Source organism: Salvelinus alpinus, chromosome 14 (assembly GCF_045679555.1).
Source record: "Salvelinus alpinus chromosome 14, SLU_Salpinus.1, whole genome shotgun sequence".
In the NCBI taxonomy this organism is placed as follows: Eukaryota; Metazoa; Chordata; class Actinopteri; order Salmoniformes; family Salmonidae; genus Salvelinus; species Salvelinus alpinus.
The window spans coordinates 46,327,432-46,350,693 of NC_092099.1; the positions used below are offsets into that span (position 1 = coordinate 46,327,432).

Genomic DNA, 23,262 nt, shown 5'->3' on the forward strand with positions numbered 1-23,262 from the left:
TCTGGTGAAAGATAATCCAAGAAAAAAAACATGTGTTTTTTTGTTCCATCTTTTTTAAATGCAAGAGAAAGTTCACAAGGTATTATTCCAGGCTAGGCACAATTTCGATTTTGGACAATTGGCAGCAGTGTGTGCAACATTTTAGACTGATCCAATGAACCATTTAATTTCTGTTCAAAATGTTGCCCAAATGTGCCTAATTGGTTTATTGACACATTTTCAAGTTTATAACTGTGCACTCGCCTCAAACAATAGCATGGTATTCTTTCACTGTAATAGCTACTGTAAATTGGACAGTGCAGTTAGATTTACAAGAATTTAAGCATTCTGCCCATATCAGATATGTCTATGTCCTGGGAAATGTTCTTGTTACTTACAACCTCATGCTAATCACATTAGTCAACGTTAACTCAACCATCCCGCGGGGGGGACACCGATCCTGTAGCGGTTTAAAAAAGCTGCACTCTGGTATTGCATTGTAATGCTGCTAAAAACAATATTGCTCCACACAAAGAAATATCCATTTAAATTTGCATTCGATTTTAATCACTTGAAAGCTTACAAAGACTCCCAATACCTTGGAATTTGAGTGACATAAGCAATGATTATATACAGGACTATAAACTGTCCGCAATGTTACAGAAAATGACATTTCAATTTTTTTTTAAATGTGATGATCATTAATAACAGAGGACAATATTTTTTTATTCTATACATACTGCTCGTGTGAGTTATAAAAAATATTCTTGTTCGGTAGAATATACCTGTGCTGACAAATGTGTCCTGACGACCCCACTGCTTTATTGCCATACTCAAAAGGTTTACTAGTAATCATGTAAGATATGACACCGAAAAAAAACCATGGCCTCAAGTACCATTTTTCTTACTTGAATCCTGAAGAAAACGCTTACAAAGTGCAACACTGAAAGAATAAAACCGGACAGTTGTCTCCACAAGGTGCAAATTACAAAACCAAAAAAAGATGGCCGTACATACATGGCACTTTCATGTGTAACATAAGGGGAATAATGGAAATAGATAAAAAGGGGTCCACTCAAATGTTGGAAAACAGGTCAACAGAGGTGGAATCAAACAGGGGGTACCAAATGCCCCAAAACTCAGAAAAAAACAGTTCAATACTGGACATCTCACATTGGTTCTGAACACAGCGAATACAAAGAGGGTTTCCAGTAGCTGTTGAAATCCCATAGGGACCCAGTGTTCATACTTGTGTGTGATTTATGAAGGTATAGTATCTAACCCCATGTAAAGAGCAAAAAACATTCACTTGAAAAAAATCAATTGTTATATTTGTCCATGCTGCCATGTAACACTTGGCGCAAATATTTTTTAAAGCTGTGACTGCACCCCACTCTCGACAAAGTTGCTAAGGCTGATTTTAACACTCAAGGTCCAGGACATCAGGTTAAGAGTCCTATAGCATGCATGCTACAATGCATATTAGGGACTGCAGGTAGCCTAGTGGTTAGAGCGTTGGGCCAGTAACTGAAAGGTTGCTAGATCGAATCCACGAGCTGACAAGAGATCTGTCGTTCTGCCCCCCTGAACAAGGCAGTTAACCCACTGTTCCTAGGTTGTCATTGTAAATAATAATTAGTTTTTAACTGACTTGCCTCGTTAAATAAATACTGTGTAGGCCATGTCACAGGAGTTATTTTTCATCAAATTAAACTTTATGGAAACACGTGTTTAGTGGGTCTAGCGAAATGCTTGTACATTAACACACATTCATTTAAAACTACACGGGGGGGGGGGGTCAGTAGCAGCAGGGAGGTGTGGTATGCTTCCCAATGGCTACTGGCTTTCTGCTACTCTACGTCAACTAGTATGAACACTCCATAATGCACTTCTGCAATCCTTTTCAACTAAACTTTGGGTGGAATTCACATTTACATTGTTCTGTTATGCTGTGCTCCAAGCTGTGTTGCCTCAGGTGGACAGTTGTCTTATGTAGCATTGACACATGTCTGTACAATAATGATCATGCGGTGCTTACGGCTACTTTGTCTACAATATTATTATTTTTTTTTTAAAGGCTTTTATTAAAAAAAAAAAGCTTAAAAGTGCAATTCAAGCTGTTGGGAATAGATTGTTCCACTGCAGTTCCAAAGAAGACGTGTCTGTTGTGGGATGATGTAGTTGAATTTACCGTTATGTTAAGAAAAAAGGAAAGGTGAACCTTCAATAGAACAAAAGCACTCATTTTACACAGGTGATGTGACAGAGGAACAATCCAACAGCCATCTTGTCATGAAACCATGTTGTCTCATGAAGGCCAGAGAACATAGAACCCAGTGTCAAGACTAGAGAGGGTTAGAAGTAGTCCAGCTGAAAAGACTCTGTTCCTGTGCTCTGCACGGCAACTACAGCCATGTCATGGAGTGTGACATCAAAAAGGTCAAAGAGCATTTAAAAGAAACAAAAAAAAAGTGGCCAAAGTTTCAATTAACATAAAAACACGACAGAGGGAAGCAATTGTCATTGAATGGATGTGTCCTTGAAAATGTATGATTAAAACAAGAGGGAATCCAAGATAATGTATTAAAACAAGTGGAAATCTAAGATAATGTATTAAAACAAGAGGGAATCCAAGATAATGTATTAAAACAAGTGGAAATCTAAGATAATGTATTAAAACAAGAGGGAATCCAAGATAATGTATTAAAACAAGAGGGAATCCATGACTGAAATACAAAAGAACAAGTAATAAAGGCCAGGCAATCTCAGTTATGACCATTTACATGTCTCTTTAAACATTGACCCTTTCTAACAGAATATATGTACAGAAGCATTTGGCCACTTGTACACAGAGATTCCTTTGCGTACACTCCATTATTTCTCAATATTTGTAAAAATGTGCCTATTTACAAGTTTGTACAGCCACCCAACAGATCTGTTAATTCTCCCAGAAGACCCCATCCACTTAAAAGCAGGATACCTGAGTTTTGAAAAGAAAGCTTCAATCTCCACCGCACATTTCACAGGATCTCAAGGGAGATGCTCACACACACACACCACACACACACACACACACACACACACACACACACACACACACACACACACACACACACACACACGCACAAGAAAGTTAGATCCTCCCTGAAAGGCTACAGGACCTTTTAGGAATAAGCCACACCAAATGTTTGAATCAATGGTCCTGCATTCATATCGGAGGTATTGAGCCCAAAAGGTCTTACAGCAGTTGTCAGTCAAAGTGGCAGCTGACCAACGGCCAGTCACCAACGGCCAGTGGCCAGTCACCAACGGCCAGTGGCCAGTCACCAACGGCCAGTCACCAACGGCCAGTGTTAAGTAGAGATAAAAAAGTGGGCTGAGGCTTTGCTTTAGGTGAATGAATGAGTGATGAGAACTTCCTGGGAGACTTCATTATGGCTGTTGATGTCAGAGGCCATGGACTGACGGACTGCTGCTACTGTAGGGGTGAGATGGGGGGGGGGGGGGGGGGGTCACTGGGAGGATGAGGCCCTGGGTAGAGAAAACCTGCAGGAGTAAAGGATGAAACAATGGGAAGATTTAGCTTGGGATGGAGGTGTGAGAAACAACACTAGACTTATAGGTCTGCACCTTAATGATGGAATAAAATGAAAATACTATGAGCTGTAATCAAATCATGGGAGGTGTTGATGCTATTGCCATTACCTCTGTAGTCTGTGCACTAGTTCAGACACCAGGGCGTCAGAGATACCAGGACAGGACTCCTCTGACATGAAAACGGCCTCCCTCAGCTCGTCCACAGCCTCTGGCTTGCCATTGGTTGCCTCAACCTGGTTCTCTTTTAACTGTAAGGGAAGGAGAGACAGTTTACTGGATCATTTTGGCTCCCAAGTGGCGCAGCGGTCTAAGGCACTGCATCTTTAGAGTGCTACAGACACCATAGTTCGAATCCAGGCTGTATCACAACCGGCTGTGATTGGGAGTCCCATAGGGCGGGTGCACAATTGGCCCAGCGTCATCCGGGGTTTGGCCGGTGTAGGCCGTCATTGTAAATAACAATTTCTTCTTAACTGACTTGCCTAGTTAAATAAAAGGTTAAATAAATAAAATCTTAAAGTGTGCAGCTGTAACTTCAATAAGGTCAACAGATATATCAGAACAGTTTGACCCGGAATCATTTAACTTAACTGCGATTCACCATTATTATCTTTAGATAAAAAGAGAAACAATAAACGTCACAAGATATAGTTAAAATGAGCCCAAATACATTCCTACCTCAGCAAACAAAGGTGAAATGATAGCGCACCAGCTCTGTGACAGAGGCCTTTCTGGATTGTCTTGCACCTGATAAAGAAAGTATACAATTAAAAATCATACTGATGACTCAGTGCAAGAGCTGAAAAACAGCTGAAGAGTGAAAGTCAGTTTTTTAAAACAGAGAATGCCCAGAAACCACCTCCTGAACAACTTGGTGTTTGGTTAGATCACGATGTATATGAAAACGGATGGGAGAAAGCATGTGGTATGAATATACACACTATGGTATAAATATATAGACTATGGTATAAATATATACTGAGTATATACAAAACATAAAAAAACACCTGCTCTTCCATGACAGACTGACCAGGTGAAAGCTATGATCCCTTATTGATGTGACTTGTTAAATCAACTTCAAATTAGTGTAGATGAAGCGGAGACAGGTTAAATAAGGATTTTTAAGCCTTGAGAGAAGGATTCAGAGGATGAATGGGCAAGACAAAAGATTTAAGTGCATTTGACCGGGGTATGGTAGTAGGTGCCAGGCGCACCGGTTTGTGTCAAAAACTGCAATGCTGCTTGGTTTTTCACACAACAGTTTCCTCGTGTGTTTCAAGAATGATCCACCACCCAAAGGACATCCAGACAACTTGACAACTGTGGGAAGCATTGGAGTCAACATGGGCAAGCATCCCTGTGGAATGCTTTTGACACCTTGTAGAGTCCATGCCCGACAAATTAAGGCTAGTCTGAGGGCAAACTCAGTATTAGGAAGGTGTTTCGTACACTCAGTGTACACTACGGTATAAATACTGTATACACTATGGTACAAATATACACCATGGTACGAATATACACTATGGTACGAATATACACTATGGTATAAATACTGTATACACTATGGTATAAATATACACCATGGTACGAATATACACCATGGTACAAATATACACCATGGTACAAATATACACCATGGTACAAATATAAACTATGGTATAAATATAAACTATGGTATAAATATACACTATGGTACGAATATACACTATGGTATAAATACACTATGGTATAAATATACACTATGGTATAAATATACACTATGGTATAAATACACTATGGTATAAATACACTATGGTATAAATACACTATGGTATAAATACACTATGGTATAAACACACTATGGCAGTGGTATTCAAACTTTCCCGCGTGGTACCATTTCTTTCCCCTGCAGAATTTCTGGGGACCCCATTTTTTTCACCCCAAATCCAAATGACAACCTGAAAATCAATACATTTAGATTTTTTACATTAACAAATAACGTTGAATTCATGACATTTTCATCTGTTATCAAAATGAAAAGAAACAAATAAACACATTTACTTAATAAAATTTTATTTTTCAAAACCAAGAATGATGCCACTGTGCTCTTGGGGTCCTTCAATGCTGCAGAAATGTTTTGGTACCCTTCCCCAGTGTCCAAACGTTTGACTGGTACTGTGTACGTGCAGCTTGACATTATCGATCATAGTCTGCTGCTGGAAAAATGTGTGTGTTATGGCTTCACACCCCGTGCTATAATGTGGATAAAGAGTTACTTGTCTAACAGAACACAGAAGGTGTTCTTTAATGGAAGCCTCTCAAACATAATCCAGGTAGAATCAGGAATTCCACAGGGTAGCTGTTTAGGCCCCTTGCTTTTTAAATATTTTACTAACGACATGCCACTGACTGAGTAAAGCCAGAGTGTCTATGTATGTGGATGACTCAACACTTTACAAGTCAGCTACTACATCAACTGAAATGACTGCAACACTTAACAAAGAGCTGCAGTTCGTTTCAGAGTGGGTGGCAAGGACTAGGTTAGCCATAAATATTTCTAAAACTAAAACCATTGTATTTGGGACAAAACATTCACTAAACCTCAACTAAATCTTGTAGTACATAATGTGGAAATTGAGCAAGTTGAGATGATTAAACTGCTTGGAGTAACCCTAGATTGTAAACTGTCATGGTCAAAACATATTGATGCAGTAGTAGCTAAGATGGGGAGAAGTCTGTCCATAATAAAGCGCTGCTCTGCCTTCTTACCAACACTATCAACAAGGCAGGTCCTACAGGCCCTAGTTTTGTTGCACCTGGACTACTGTTCAGTCATGTGGTCAGGTGCCACAAAAAAGGACTCAGGAAAATTGCAAATGGCTCAGAAAAGGGCAGCACGGCTGGCCCTTGGATGTACAGAGAGCTAATATAATAATATGCATGTCAATCTCTCCTGGCTCAAAGTGGAGAAGAAATTGACTTCATCATTACTTGTATTCATGAGAGGTATTGACATGTTGAATGAGCTGTCTGTCTACTCTAAACTACTGGCACACAGCTCGGACACCCATGCACACCCCACAAGACATGCCACAAGAGGTCTCTTTCACAGAACAGACTATGGGTGGCACCCTTACTACATAGAGCCATGACTACATGAAACTCTATTCCACATCAAGTAACTGATGCAGCAGTAGAATTAGATTTAAAAAACAGATGAAAAAAAACAGATGAATAAAACACCTTATGGAACAGCAGGGACTGTGAAGCAACACAAACATAGGCACATGCAAATACTTAAGGATAATCAAGGAGGAAAATAATGAACGACGTGGTGTGTTCCTTCCATGGAGTTGCATTATTTTCCAGAGAACGCATAGAGCCCCGAGTTGATTATCCCTTTTATACCATGGCTATAATTTAACATATTTGCCGGTAGAAATGTGTTCAACATCCACTGAAGTAGCTAGCAAGTTTCACTAGATAGCTAGATTAGTTGCCGTGGTAACCAAACAAACAGACTTGCTAGTTGAGCTAACCAAACCCATCAGTCCTAGCTTGCCATTATGAAAACAACATTTCAACAATGCCAATGTTTTAAATTTGACTTTTGCTTTCAAAAGCAGCTCAAACGAAACATGTAAAAATTAACTACAGCCATTGAATTCTACCGTGCGTTATAGGGAAATAATGAATAATGAGGGGGTGTGGTATATGGCCAATATACCATGGCTAAGGGCTGTTCTTAGGCAAGACGCAATGCAGAGTGCCTGGACACAGCCCTTAGCCGTGGTATATTGGCCATATACCACAAGCCCCGGAGGCGCCTTATTGCAATTATAAAATGGTTACCAACGTAATTAGAACAGTAAAAAAAAAAATTGGGTCATACCATGGGGTATACGGTCTGATATAACACGGCTTTCAGCCAATCATCATTCAGGGCTCAAAGCACCTGGTTTATAATATGGTATAAACATACACAATGGTATGAATATACACTCAGCTTAAATCATAATTTGGGGTGAGGATAACCATGATAAACTATGTTGCATGTTTCTCTGCCATCTTACCTTGTTCCTCTCCGGCTCATCAAACTGGGCGGCACCATTCAGGAACTTCTTGGGGTCCTTCTCCCTGATGGTGTTGAAGATCCAGTCATCATTCCCAGAGTCGTTCACTCCAGACGCCTGGCCATCCTGCTCACTGACAAGACATAAAGATAACCTTTAGACAACCTCACATGGAAACACAGTCTGAAGCATATTAGTAAACTGTCCCAATAAACAATCTGGTTAACAACCACTTGTGTGTGAATTGCCGAGGACCGAATGACCACGATCGGCTAAATAACATTAAAGGACTTTAATGGATCAAATGATGACTTACGAGTCCGACTCGTCGTCGCTGGAGTCCTCCCGAGACTGCTCTGCTTTCCACTTCTTGTACTTGTCCACCAGCTCTGAAAGGTAGGACGTCTTCTTGGCGTGCCGGATGATCAGCTTGTGTTTTAGCAGCTCTTTGGCAGTTGGCCTCTGAGGAGGAGCATAGAGTCAAACAAGTGTAAACATTGGATGTGTTTTCTAATGTACAGAGGGTTGACTTTCTACATTTTTGTCATTTAGCAAATGCTCTTATCCAGAGCAACTTACAGGAGCAATAAGGGTTAGTGCCTTGCTCAAGGGCAGACAGATTTTTCACCTAGTCGGGTTTGGGGATTCGAACCAGCGACCTTTCGGTTACTAGCCCAAAAGCTCTTAACCGCTAATTAACAAAATGCCCATTTGAGCTCAATTGCTCCCCAAACACCACTTACAAAGCTGGGCTCTTTGTTCAAACAGGCTTCTATGAATTCTTTGAGGGGTTTGCAGTAGTTTCCTTCCAGAGTGGGCGGGTTGTTCTTTGGGATGACGAATAAGACCTTCATAGGGTGGAGCTCTGAGTAGGGTGGCTCTCCTTTGGCTAGCTCTATGGCTGTTATACCTAGCGACCATATATCCGCCTGCGACACAATGATAAAAAAAAAATACACTTTTGAGAAAGATTTTTAGAACAAATTCATCACAATTCCACAACGGACTTCAAAATCTCATAGCAAATATCAATAGGGATGGTTTGTGATGCAAAGGATATACAGACAGCATGATTCACAGAATGAAAGTGATAACACTTGAGACACTAGAGATTTCTATTCAAAAGATGGAGACATTTTATATTTCACACATTAGCTAGTAACAAACTTCACACCCGCTAGAAAGGCCCCACTTAGTAGGCATATATATATATATCGTCAACGTGGTGGCTCTGGTTTGACGCATGGTGTTTCATATGTTCTATCTGTGTGCAGTGCTGTGCACTGGCTGTAGTGTGATCACAGCAGGTTACAGAGCTGAAGCTACCTCTGCAATGCCTCTACTCAGCAGAACAGTGGAATTCAGACAGAAAAAAAAAAGAAAAGGTTTACTGGACACTATTTTGATTTGATTTATTAGGATCCCCACTATGAAAACAAAGTTTGCATTAAACATTTTATTGACAATTCCACACATTGCCTATGACACATTATAACACTTGCACAAACCTATGAACAGATATGTCATCTTAACCTAGAACCTGAAAGAGACGACCTAGAACCTGAAAGAGAGCTTGTGGTAGTTCTGACCTTTGAGTCGTACGCAGACTGTTTTATGACTTCAGGTGCCATCCAGAAGGGAGTGCCCACGAACGTGTTCCTCTTTATCTGAGTGTCCGTTAACTGCCCCGCCACTCCAAAGTCTGCCAGCTTCACGTCTCCTTGCTCCGATAGCAACACGTTAGCGGCTGGGGGCAATAACACGAACTATGAGATTTACCACGGTGGCCAGTCAGTTGGATATTCATGCTGCACTGTATGGCCATAGCGTGTTCTAAACAGTACCTTTAATATCTCGGTGGATTTTCTTTTCAGAGTGCAGGTACTCAAGTCCCCTCAGGATCTCTCTGAGAATTGTGGCAATCTGGGTTTCGTCCAAGGCACCGGGCTCCAACTGAAAGAGAAAGCAGGCTGGAATAAAGTGTCCTACTGAACCTTGACGGAAATGTGAAGATGCCTTTTTGGTTAGGCCTGTGTTACATCAATGCAATCTTACTGAGGAGTTTACTATACTGTAGAGAAACTTACTAAATCCAGAGCTGATCCTCCTCCTAAATATTCCATAATAATCCATAATTTTGCATCCTGAAATTAAAGAGAGAATGTTTTAATCATAAATCATGTTAAGTCTTTATTAAAACAGATCAACATGTACTGTTATAATTTAGCATCATACTGGAATAGAGTGGAAGGGGAAATTAAATATAAGATGAAGACACAGTTTACCAGTTTATAATTCATATTAAATGAGAAGCTTAAGCTAAGCACTTCAGCAATCTCTTCTCCCGGTGAGCCTAGGGGTGTCAATCACAGCACATCTGGCTGCATCAGGGATCATGTCACTTAAGGTCTGAAGCCACAACCGCCCAGTGACGGCTGGAACAACCGCCCAGTGACGGCTGGAACAACCGCCCAGTGACGGCTGGAACAACCGCCCAGTGACGGCTGGAACAACCGCCCAGTGACGGCTGGAACAACCGCCCAGTGACGGCTGGAACAACCGCCCAGTGACGGCTGGAACAACCGCCCAGTGACGGCTGGAACAACCGCCCAGTGACGGCTGGAACAACCGCCCAGTGACGGCTGGAACAAGTGCAGTTCAATAATGCAGCACATTAAAAAAATATATCATTTAGCAGACACTCTTATCAAGAGTGACTTACAGTAGTGAGTGCATACATTTTCATACTTTTTATTTCTTTTTAATAATGGTCCCCCGTGGGAATTGAACATACAACCCTGGCATTTCATGTGCCAATGCGATACCAATTGAGCCACATGTGACCACATGTACTTTGAAGGAGGAAATTAAGCACTGCTAACGTCTCCTGTACGTTCATTAAGTATAGCGGCTCGAGGTCCGGTCTGACCTACACTACCGGACAGTTTAGGCCTACACATTCTAACAGCAGACTTGATAACCTTGAGAGATGGCATAATACAACAATTTGTAAAGCAGAATAGCCTCAGGTCAAAGAAATGCAACTAGGATGTTTAGCTATAAGAGTCGAGTGTGTTATGCAGCACACACTAAACACAAAAAAAGACCACTTTCTTCCTCGTTATGATCCATAAACCAGTTGGTTTCCTTCCCAGCCTCCCTGGCCTGAATCTCTCCTTCCCAGCCTCCCTGGCCTGAATCTCTCCTTCCCAGCCTCCCTGGCCTGAATCTCTCCTTCCCAGCCTCCATGGCCTGAATCTCTCCTTCCCAGCCTCTCTCTCCTTCCCAGCCTCCCTGGCCTGAATCTCTCCTTCCCAGCCTCCCTGGCCTGAATCTCTCCTTCCCAGCCTCCCTGGCCTGAATCTCTCCTTCCCAGCCTCCCTGGCCTGAATCTCTCCTTCCCAGCCTCCCTGGCCTGAATCTCTCCTTCCCAACCTCCCTGACCTGAATCTCTCCTTCCCAGCCTCCATGGCCTGAATCTCTCCTTCCCAGCCTCTCTCTCCTTCCCAGCCTCCCTGGCCTGAATCTCTCCTTCCCAGCCTCCCTGGCCTGAATCTCTCCTTCCCAGCCTCCCTGGCCTGAATCTCTCCTTCCCAGCCTCCCTGGCCTGAATCTCTCCTTCCCAGCCTCCCTGGCCTGAATCTCTCCTTCCCAGCCTCCCTGGCCTGAATCTCTCCTTCCCAGCCTCCCTGGCCTGAATCTCTCCTTCCCAGCCTCCCTGGCCTGAATCTCTCCTTCCCAGCCTCCCTGGCCTGAATCTCTCCTTCCCAGCCTCCCTGACCTGGATCTCTCCTTCCCAGCCTCCCTGGCCTGAATCTCTCCTTCCCAGCCTCCCTGGCCTGGATCTCTCCTTCCCAGCCTCCCTGGCCTGAATCTCTCCTTCCCAGCCTCCCTGGCCTGAATCTCTCCTTCCCAGCCTCCCTGGCCTGAATCTCTTCAGCAGTTTGCCATAGCCTACTAACCAGCTCTTATCCTCAGTATGAGATCAGACAGAGCATTTCATATGTAAACCACAATGCAACAGTATGTGGAGCAGAAGTAATGGGCTCTGCACGGTGCTGTTAACATGGGAGAAAACTCCTCTTTTCACCCTGGGGTATTTACACACATTTTAATGCCAAAGAAAGGCTTTTCAAGAGATGTTGAGTGTTTCTGAATGATTCAGGTCTCAGTTCTGACTTAAATCTGCTTGAAAATCAGAGACAAGTTTTGAATATTTCTGCCCAACCAAATTTACTGAACTTGAGCAAATTTGACAAATCAATGGATATGTGTTGTGCAAGGTTGGTAAACACTTATTACAAATGATTCACAGCTGTGATGGCTGCCAAATGTGTATTAACTAAGGTGTGAAGACATTCACAATCAATAAATCATAATCTTTCATTTTCATTGATTTGTAAAATGTTATAATTTTTTTCTCACTTTTATAACGTGGAGTAGATTGTGTAGATCAGTGAAACAAATCTAATTTACTCTTTTTAAATTTCATTTTAAGGCAGAAAAATGTGAAGACTGTGCAAGGCGTGTAGACTTTCACTAGGCACTGTGGCGAACAATACCCAAGAGTTTATAAAGTAGCCTATGCACTCAAATAAGGGTCATAAGGAACAGCTATGATCAGGCACAAATACTACATGACCAACTCCGCAGAATACAACTTGGAAGTCAGGGGGGAAATACACTATATTATAGAAACGTATGTGGAAACGCCTTCAAATTTGTAGATTTGGTCATTTCAGCCACACCCGTTGCTGACATGAGTATAAAAATCGACCACATAGCCATGCAATCTCCATAGACAATCATTGACAGTAGAATGGCCTTACTGAAGAGCTCAGTGACTTTCAACGTGGCACAGTCATAGAATTCCACCTTTTCAACAAGTCAGTTCTGCCCTACTAGAGCTGCCCCGGTCAACTCTAAGTGCTGTAATTGTGAAGTGGAAATGATCTAGGAGCAACAATAGCTCAGCCGCGAAGTGGTAGGCCACACAAGCTCACAGAACGGGACCGCCAAGTGCTGAAGCACATAGCGTGTAAAAATCATATGTCCTTAGTTGCAACACTCACTACAGAGTTCCAAACTGCCTCTGGAAGCAATGTCAGCACAATAACTGTTAGTTTGGAGCTTCATGAAATGGGTTTCTATGGCCGAGCTGCCACAGACAAGCCTAAGATCACCATGGGCAATGCCAAGTGTCGGCTCGAGCGGTGTAAAGCACGCCGCCATTGGACTCTGAAGCAGTGGAAACGCGTTCTCTGGCGTGATGAATCACGCTTAAACATCTGGCAGTCCGACAGCCGAATCTGGGTTTGGCGGATGCCAGGTGAACGCTACCTGCCCGAATACATAGTGCCAACTGTAAAGTTAGGAAAGGGCCTTCCCCACCAGTTTCAGAATGGCAATGCCCCCACGCACAAATTGAGGTCCATACAGAAATGGTTTTCCAAGATCGGTGTGGAAGAACTTGACTTCCCTGCACAGAGCCATGACCTCAACCCCATCGAACACCTATGGGATGAATTGGAATGCCAACTGCGAAACCAGACCTAATCGCCCAACCTCACTAATGCTCGTGGCTGAATGGAAGCAAGTCCCCTCAGCAATGTTTCAACATCTAGTGGAAAGCCTTCACAGAAGAGTAGGGGCTGTTCTAGCAGCAAAGGGGGGGGGGGGGACCAAATCCATATTAATGCCCATGATTTTGGAATGAGAAGTTCGATAAGCAGGTGTCCACATACATTTGGTCATGTAGTGTATCTGAAAGATATATAAAATGAACCAAATTGCAACCTTTGTTGACTGCAACATAAGGCAATTCTGCCTGAGTGAGCATTTTCTGTTCTAAATGGTTGTGCATGACTGTCTGCTGCAGCTGTGAATTTCCCCTTGTAGACAGGTAATCATGTAGGCCAGTGGTGTGTGGATGAGTAAATATGAGCTGCAGACTGAGGCCTGTGGCCAGACAGACTAGATAAACCTGCCTGAGGTGCCGGCGTCATGTGTAAAAGAGCACATTTCACCTTTTTTTTTATTTTTTAGAAAGACTAGGCCTTTGACTGAGTAATTACATAGAAAGTTGTATTCGGTTGGGTAAGTTCTAATTCATCACTGACTGACACTAATATCTTCTCCTCTCTCTAATGGTTCTTATTGTATAACGGTTTTACTAGGAATCATTGAGAGATTTAAAGTCAGTCTGTGCAACCAATTTTGATATGGCCTTGACTTGGGATGCACATTTTGGTCAATTTTGTTATCGACTATGCTTCCAACTTTTGTGTTTTCCCACAAATTGCAATTTAGCAAATTCACCGGTGAACAAAAGGTTAAATTCGTTCCAAACGGTAAAATGATGTGACCAACAGAAAATACTATGCATGGAAGGAACGGACACATTTTCATGAAGAGCTTAAAAAACGTGCGAAAATAGTGAGCCTAACATTTTTTTATTTTACTCATATTTTACCAGGTAAGTTGCCTGAGAACACATTCTCGTTTACAGCAACAACCTGGGGAACAGTTACAGGGGAGAGGGGGATGATTAGGTGACTGTGATGGAATTTAGCCAGGACACCGGGGTTAACACCCCTACTCTTTAGAATAAGTACAATGGGATCTTTAGTGACCACAGAGAGTCAGGACACCCATTTAACGTCCCATCTGAAAGACGGCACCCTACACAGTGCAATGTCCCCAATCACTGCCCTGGGGCATTAGGATGTATTTTATTTATTTTTTAGATCAGAGGAAAAGGTGCCTCCTACTGGCCCTCCAACACCACTTCCAGTAGCATCTGGTCTCCCATCCAGGGACCAACCCTGCTTCACTTCAGAAGCAAGCCAGCAGTGGGATGCAGATTATAGAACATGAACTAATGAAGCAGAGAATGGAATACATACATTTTCAAACATTTGCCAAATTGCAATTTGTAGGAAAACACTAACTGTTCTAAGACGCATCTGATGCGAGCCCTTTCATGTGACAGAGATGAACATCTTAGTTAGAAACTTAGAAAGAGGGAAAACCTAAATATGCAACAACTAGGATGGGTTGCTAATATGATAAGTATTGTGCTTTTGACTTCTGGACAACGAAAGAAAGTTGATATGAAAACCAGTAGAACTGAAATTCTTGGAAACTTTTTTGGTTGCTTTTTATATATATATATTTTGTAAATATTTTTTATTCAACAGTAACATGCAAAACAGAACAGGATTACACAAAGAGAAAAATACCAATAAAATACAAATCCACATTAATATCCATTTAAATACAGACACGTAGCGAATACATTTTAGACATTTTGTTTTGTGTTTTAATGATTCTAAATAGTTTTCCAACTCAGATAAAAATAAATAAAAAGGGACTTTTTTGCCCCTTCATACATTGATGTGTATGAACATTTTTATGACATAGTGACGTTCAATTGTGTGTAGTAAAATAATTGTCAAACTTAGACCTTATGGTTGTATGTATTTTGTTGCCATAAATATAGTTTTACACCAGTTCAGAACACCTCACTATGTAAACAATTACAAAATAAGTGTTCCATAGATTCAGTTTCTAGTTCACAAAAAACAGCATTCACTGGTAACAGGTATATATTTAGAAATCAAGCTATTACACAGGTAGAATCTATGGATAAGAAAATCTCCTTTTCTTTACTGGTCACCATAAATATGTGGAGTGAGACATGGCGCCAGTTTACAGAAGACGATGAAGCTCAACAAAATATAACAGAAGGAATAGACTTCCTGTAGAAAATACCCCTTAATAAACGATTGTTGAATTTATTATCTAGTAAACCTATGCCATTCACCTGGATATCGCTTACAATAGGAGATGTTCAAAAATATGCACTATTCTGAAGTAAAGATTTTATCCCACTAGGTACAGCTTTTATAACAGCGGCAGGTAGCCTAGTGGTTAGAGCGTTGGACTAGTAACTGAAAGGTTGCAAGATCGAATCCCCGAAGCTGAGAAGGTAAACAAATCTGTCATTCTGCCCCTGAACAAGGCAGTTAAACCCACTGTACCTAGGCCGTCATTGAAAATAAGAATTTGTTCTTAACTGACTTGCCTAGTTAAATAAAGGTAAAAAATAAATAAAATAATATTTCTTGCTTGAAATCTCAAAGTCGCATCTTTCCATAAATGATCTCCGTGTAAATAGATTCCCACTAATACTAACTAATTGGCTGACAAGGACAATGTTTTTCGAGAACCAGTTACAGAAAAAAAACATCTTGTTTCTATGTAATATTGAACCATTATTCCATATAAAACATTTGACGTGAACATTTTTGTTTTTACAGCTACACCCAGCACATTAAAGCCTGCTTGTGAAAAGCCAGCAATTTCACAGAAAGTTTACCCACAATACATAGTAAAAATGTAAGCCCTCCGAGCTTCTGAAAAACAAAATGAGGTATAATATTCCAGAAACTATGAGGATTTTTTAAGTACATTTAAACCCAGTTGACTTCTAATATCTGATTAAATAGTGTGAAGTCTAAGACATTTAAACCGTCATCACAAACCCTGTTGGTGATAACATCTCTTTTAATCTTATGTGGCTTATTTTTCCATATGAAGTTGTACGTTAGCCTAAGGTACAGCAAGTGGAATAATGAATGTCAATAGATGAAAAAAGATAGGATGCATGAGATAGCCCCTCAGCTTTGGCTAAAAGCACCCTCCCTTGAAGACTTAAATCCCTCCCTAACCATGTGGATCCTTTATTTTTTTAAGATTCAGTTACAGGATTCAAATTAAGATCATTCACAGCCTTAAGATTTTTGGTGTTCTTTACACCGGGGTAGGTTACAGTATCTTTTTCAGTTATCTGCTGGATTGACGGCTCCTTTCAGAACAAACATGTCACATTTGGAAAGATTTCATAACAAACCTGAGATTTTTGAGAACTGCTTCACAATATCCAATGCTAATCTAGTTTGTGACATATCTTTTTTTTTTTTTTTTTTTTTTAAAGTGAAGTGTCATCCGCAAGTTGGGATATCTTGATCTCTCTGGCCTGGAATGTAATGCGTTCAAATAGACTTAAAACTAAATGACCATAAGGTTTGAGATACTAACACAAGTAAAAAAAAAAAAAGGTGAGATTGGACAACCTTGTCGTGTTCCTTTGTAAATGTTAAACCTTGAGGATGTTCCATGACAGAGTTTGATACAGCTATTTCCACCATTATACAGAGTTCTAACAGCATCAACAAAAGAAATGACCAAACTTCAAATGCTTAAGACAATCAAAGATAAAATTGTGACTTACAGTATGAAATGCTTTCTGAAAATCCCCAAATAAGATAACAGGGAAGTCATCCAATAGATCACAATACTCAAACAAGTCTAACACCAGCCTCAGATTATTAGATATCAGGCGCCATTTCATAAACCCTGATTGACATTCATCAATCAGATCATTCAAGCACGACTTTAACCTTTTTCGCAAAGATTGAGGCTATAATTTTGTAGTTGTTATTTAGGTGTGATTGGATGCCAATTATAAATAATTAAGGAGATCCTTGAGTGGTCTAGGTATAAGAGTAGTAACCCCTTGCTTCAGAGAGGCAGGTAGTTCTCCCTTCTTTATAGCCTCCTTAAAAGGTTTCAAGAAACCAAAGATGGTGCTATTTCTTCAGAGGTTTTGTAAAATTCAGAGGTTAATCCATCACAACCTGGAGATCTGTTATTGTTTTTATTGAGCAACCCCATATTTGATGTCCATCTAAACAAGACCAATTGAATTCTTCACCAACCACATTATCTATAGAATCAAGGAGACCCTTAGAGTCACTCAAACTGTTATCTAAGGAGTAAAGATTCTCATAAAATTTAAGAGGTAAAAATCTGATAACTTTATCCTCAGAGGTTACCCCATGAATCTTAAGTTTCCGAAGTGTGTCGAATTTCCCCTCTCCTCTTTTCCAAATTAAAAAGTATCCACTGTTCTTTTTGCCTTTTTTCAAGCCGTTGTTTTCTGGATCTTAATGTAGGCTCCTCTAGCCCTTTTCCTGATAAAAATGTATCTAGTTGATTCTGTAAATCATTCAATTTAGCTTTCTCATTAAGAGAGTTGATCATTAAGACCAACCCGGATCAGCACTTCCGGGTTGGAGCGAGTAGTCGCATTTCGCTTCGCTCCACAGGTAGTATTACATTTCATTTCATTTCATTACAGTACACCGGTTTGATTTGTTTGATCTTAGCTAGCTACATAGCCGTCTTTGTATCAAAGATAATTGTGTAGTTTAGAGTAATTATCGAGGTTAGCTAGCCAGCTATTTTCGTCCTTCTAAAGTAGTCAACACTGCTAGCTAGCCAGCTAGCCACCGAATAGCAGCACTGTAGAAACTATTACATTACAACAGAACAACGGAACGACTTGATTAGTGTAGTGTTAGCTAGCTACATAGTTGTCTTTGCTGTCTTTGTATCTAAGATAATTGTGTAGTTTAGAGTAATTATCGAGGTTAGCTAGCCAGCTATTTTCGTCCGCCGCGCTGCCGTTCTCCTACCTAGTCAACACTGCTAGCTAGCCAACTTCTACCGAATAGCAGCACTGTAGAAACTATTACATTACAACGGAACGACTTGATTAGTGTAGTGTTAGCTAGCTACATAGTTGTCTTTGCTGTCTTTGTATCCAAGATAATTGTGTAGTTTAGAGTAATTATCGAGGTTACCTAGCCAGTTAGAGGTTACCTAGCCAGCTACACTTTCAAACAAAGTCAACAACGCAGCCACTGCTAGCTAGCCTATTTCACCAGCCAGCAGTACTATATCATTTTAGTCAATAAGATTTTTTGCAACGTAAGCTTAACTTTCTGAACATTCGAGACGTGTAGTCCACTTGTCATTCCAATCTCCTTTGCATTAGCGTAGCCTCTTCTGTAGCCTGTCAACTATGTGTCTGTCTATCCCTGTTCTCTCCTCTCTGCACAGACCATACAAACGCTTCACACCGCGTGGCCGCTGCTACTCTAACCTGGTGGTCCCAGCGCGCACGACCCACGTGGAGTTCCAGGTCTCAGGCAGCCTCTGGAACTGCCGATCTGCGGCCAACAAGGCAGAGTTCATCTCAGCCTATGCTTCCCTCCAGTCCCTCGACTTCTTGGCACTGACGGAAACATGGATTACCACTGATAACACTGCTACTCCTACTGCTCTCTCCTCGTCTGCCCACGTGTTCTCGCACACCCCGAGAGCTTCTGGTCAGCGGGGTGGTGGCACTGGGATCCTCATCTCTCCCAAGTGGACATTCTCTCTTTCTCCCCTGACCCATCTGTCTATCGCCTCCTTTGAATTCCATGCTGTCACAGTTACCAGCCCTTTCAAGCTTAACATCCTTATCATTTATCGCCCTCCAGGTTCCCTTGGAGAGTTCATCAATGAGCTTGACGCCCTGATAAGTTCCTTTCCTGAGGATGGCTCACCTCTCACAGTTCTGGGTGACTTTAACCTCCCCACGTCTACCTTTGACTCATTCCTCTCTGCCTCCTTCTTTCCACTCCTCTTTTGACCTCACCCTCTCACCTTCCCCCCCTACTCACAAGGCAGGCAATACGCTTGACCTCATCTTTACTAGATGCTGTTCTTCCACTAATCTCATTGCAACTCCCCTCCAAGTCTCCGACCACTACCTTGTATCCTTTTCCCTCTCGCTCTCATCCAACACTTCCCACACTGCCCCTACTCGGATGGTATCGCGCCGTCCCAACCTTCGCTCTCTCTCCCCCGCTACTCTCTCCTCTTCCATCCTATCATCTCTTCCCTCTGCTCAAACCTTCTCCAACCTATCTCCTGATTCTGCCTCCTCAACCCTCCTCTCCTCCCTTGCTGCATCCTTTAACTCTCTATGTCCCCTATCCTCCAGGCCGGCTCGGTCCTCCCCTCCTGCTCCGTGGCTCGACGACTCATTGCGAGCTCACAGAACAGGGCTCCGGGCAGCCGAGCGGAAACGGAGGAAAACTCGCCTCCCTGCGGACCTGGCATCCTTTCACTCCCTCCTCTCTACATTCTCCTCTTCTGTCTCTGCTGCTAAAGCCACTTTCTACCACTCTAAATTCCAAGCATCTGCCTCTAACCCTAGGAAGCTCTTTGCCACCTTCTCCTCCCTCCTGAATCCTCCTCCCCCCTCCTCCCTCTCTGCGGATGACTTCGTCAACCATTTTGAAAAGAAGGTCGACGACATCCGATCCTCGTTTGCTAAGTCAAACGACACCGCTGGTTCTGCTCACACTGCCCTACCCTGTGCTTTGACCTCTTTCTCCCCTCTCTCTCCAGATGAAATCTCGCGTCTTGTGACGGCCGGCCGCCCAAAAACCTGCCCGCTTGACCCTATCCCCTCCTCTCTTCTCCAGACCATTTCCGGAGACCTTCTCCCTTACCTCACCTCGCTCATCAACTCATCCTTGACCGCTGGCTACGTCCCTTCCGTCTTCAAGAGAGCGAGAGTTGCACCCCTTCTGAAAAAACCTACACTCGATCCCTCCGATGTCAACAACTACAGACCAGTATCCCTTCTTTCTTTTCTCTCCAAAACTCTTGAACGTGCCGTCCTTGGCCAGCTCTCCTGCTATCTCTCTCAGAATGACCTTCTTGATCCAAATCAGTCAGGTTTCAAGACTAGTCATTCAACTGAGACTGCTCTTCTCTGTGTCACGGAGGCGCTCCGCACTGCTAAAGCTAACTCTCTCTCCTCTGCTCTCATCCTTCTAGACCTATCGGCTGCCTTTGATACTGTGAACCATCAGATCCTCCTCTCCACCCTCTCCGAGTTGGGCATCTCCGGCGCGGCCCACGCTTGGATTGCGTCCTACCTGACAGGTCGCTCCTACCAGGTGGCGTGGCGAGAATCTGTCTCCGCACCACGTGCTCTCACCACTGGTGTCCCCCAGGGCTCTGTTCTAGGCCCTCTCCTATACTCGCTATACACCAAGTCACTTGGCTCTGTCATATCCTCACATGGTCTCTCCTATCATTGCTATGCAGACGACACACAATTAATCTTCTCCTTTCCCCCTTCTGATAACCAGGTGGCGAATCGCATGTCTGCATGTCTGGCAGACATATCAGTGTGGATGACGGATCACCACCTCAAGCTGAACCTCGGCAAGACGGAGCTGCTCTTCCTCCCGGGGAAGGACTGCCCGTTCCATGATCTCGCCATCACGGTTGACAACTCCATTGTGTCCTCCTCCCAGAGTGCTAAGAACCTTGGCGTGATCCTGGACAACACCCTGTCGTTCTCAACTAACATCAAGGCGGTGACCCGTTCCTGTAGGTTCATGCTCTACAACATTCGCAGAGTACGACGCTGCCTCACACAGGAAGCGGCGCAGGTCCTAATCCAGGCACTTGTCATCTCCCGTCTGGATTACTGCAACTCGCTGTTGGCTGGGCTCCCTGCCTGTGCCATTAAACCCCTACAACTCATCCAGAACGCCGCAGCCCATCTGGTGTTCAACCTTCCCAAGTTCTCTCACGTCACCCCGCTCCTCCGCTCTCTCCACTGGCTTCCAGTTGAAGCTCGCATCCGCTACAAGACCATGGTGCTTGCCTACGGAGCTGTGAGGGGAACGGCACCTCCGTACCTTCAGGCTCTGATCAGGCCCTACACCCAAACAAGGGCACTGCGTTCATCCACCTCTGGCCTGCTCGCCTCCCTACCTCTGAGGAAGTACAGCTCCCGCTCAGCCCAGTCAAAACTGTTCGCTGTTCTGGCACCCCAATGGTGGAACAAACTCCCTCACGACGCCAGGTCAGCGGAGTCAATAACCACCTTCCGGAGACACCTGAAACCCCACCTCTTTAAGGAATACCTAGGATAGGATAAAATAATCCTTCTAACCCCCCCCCCCCCCCCCCCCTTAAAAGAGTTAGATGCACTATTGTAAAGTGGTTGTTCCTCTGGATATCATAAGGTGAATGCACCAATTTGTAAGTCGCTCTGGATAAGAGCGTCTGCTAAATGACTTAAATGTAAATGTAAATCTCTATTACTCCAGGGTTTTTAACTCTCCATATGTCAATTAAGTCCAGGCTTTGGCAGAAATTCACCAACTTGTTCACACCAATGTTAGGCCTATGGGGCAATCTATCAGTCTCATTAGAATAAACCATATTTTAAATCCCCACCAACTATAATCTGACTGGATGGATATTTTCTCAGAAGACTTAAGAATTTCCTCAATAAGTAAGTCATTTGGAGGACTAGAACAGTATCCATATACATTACACAAATAATCTGTCCATATGGTTGATGACTGCTACTAGGCAATGTCAATTGGTGTCCATTTGAGTAAACAAAAAATTCCCTTTGAAATTGTGTTCTAAAATTGCAACCCCAGCTGAATGATCAGTCCCGTAGGCCAAGAAAATGTCACTGCCCCACTGATTTTACCAAAAATTACAGTCCCCTTTGCATGAATGCGTTTCTTGATATAATACAAGATCTGCGCTACAGTCCTTAGAAAACAGTAAAAAGCTTTCCTCTTCAACAGGTTTCATATACCCCTGGCATTGATTGACAAACTTCCATATATACAAGTCCATATATACAATAGAAATAGAAAGGAAAATCCTATGGAATCTCAACTCGACAATCTCTAGAAAAGGTGCATCATACATGTATTAACAGAAGTATTAACTTCTAAACCATAACACCGCAATTCAACACTAGAATGCTCAGTTTGTTGTGGGGAAGGGGCTACCTTGTAAGCCTACCTGAGGGAGCAAATCACCCCGGTCAAACGTATTTTCTGTTGGCGAAAAAGGCTCCGATTCCCCTGTAGAATCCACCCTTTCCTTGATTACGGGCCTGTTGGACGAGAGGCCACAACTTTGCCGGTCCTCACCGGATCTACATTTTCTCTATTTCAGAAAGGCACTTTCCTTTGCTTTCTTCCAAACTGCATCTCTCGCTGTGCGGAAAGCAACCTGGATGATGATCGAGTTGCTGCCGATGGCGCCGACGGAGATGGCTGCCGTTTTACGATCCAGTAACCAATTGTGCTATTGTGTGTTTTTCTTTGCGTTATTTGTAACTTAGTTTGTACATAATGTTTCTGCCACCGTGTCCTATGATCGAAAAGAGCTTCTAGATATCAGGACAGAGATTACTCATCCCGTACTGGAGGAATACTTTTTCTTCAACGAGTCGGACGGGAAGGATTTACTTCAGACGCCCGACAAGGCCCTCACCCCCCGTCATTTGCAGGAGAAAGAGACATCGGGAGACGAAGGTCCGGGTGCCTTGTAAGGATCCGTCGCCGAGAGGATCAACCTTTACCATTGGTCCTATTAGCCAACATACAATCAATCGATAATCTAATAGACGAACTACGATCACGTATATCCTACCAACGGGACATTAAAAACTAATATATTTTTGTTGAAACCGAGTCATGGCTGAACGATGACAAGAATAACATAGATCTTGGGGGTTTTAAGCATTTTCGACACGATAGAACGGCCTCTGGTAAGACAAGGGGTGGCGGTCTAAACTCTCTTGGTAAATAGTGTGGTATAGACCACACTATTTACCAAGAGAGTTTATCTGTATTTTTCGTAGTTGTCTATATACCACCACAAACCGATGCTGGCACTA

The 23,262-nt window shown here is 42.7% G+C and overlaps 1 protein-coding gene across 2 annotated transcripts in view; it reads right to left on the reverse strand.

The window, feature by feature from the left end:
• Window positions 1-519: 519 nt before the first annotated feature.
• The window catches only part of LOC139538973 (serine/threonine-protein kinase 24-like), a 34,786-nt gene continuing 12,043 nt past the window's right edge, over window positions 520-23,262 (reverse strand). For both annotated transcript variants that reach the window (XM_071341586.1, XM_071341587.1), the window contains 9 exons: window positions 9,716-9,772; window positions 9,473-9,581; window positions 9,218-9,375; window positions 8,372-8,557; window positions 7,945-8,090; window positions 7,629-7,761; window positions 4,255-4,323; window positions 3,685-3,824; window positions 520-3,525 (listed from right to left, as the gene is read on the reverse strand). In XM_071341586.1, coding sequence (XP_071197687.1) covers window positions 3,492-3,525; window positions 3,685-3,824; window positions 4,255-4,323; window positions 7,629-7,761; window positions 7,945-8,090; window positions 8,372-8,557; window positions 9,218-9,375; window positions 9,473-9,581; window positions 9,716-9,772 — 1,032 coding nt within the window. In that variant the 3' untranslated portion in view covers window positions 520-3,491. The remainder of the gene's footprint in view (window positions 3,526-3,684; window positions 3,825-4,254; window positions 4,324-7,628; window positions 7,762-7,944; window positions 8,091-8,371; window positions 8,558-9,217; window positions 9,376-9,472; window positions 9,582-9,715; window positions 9,773-23,262) is intronic.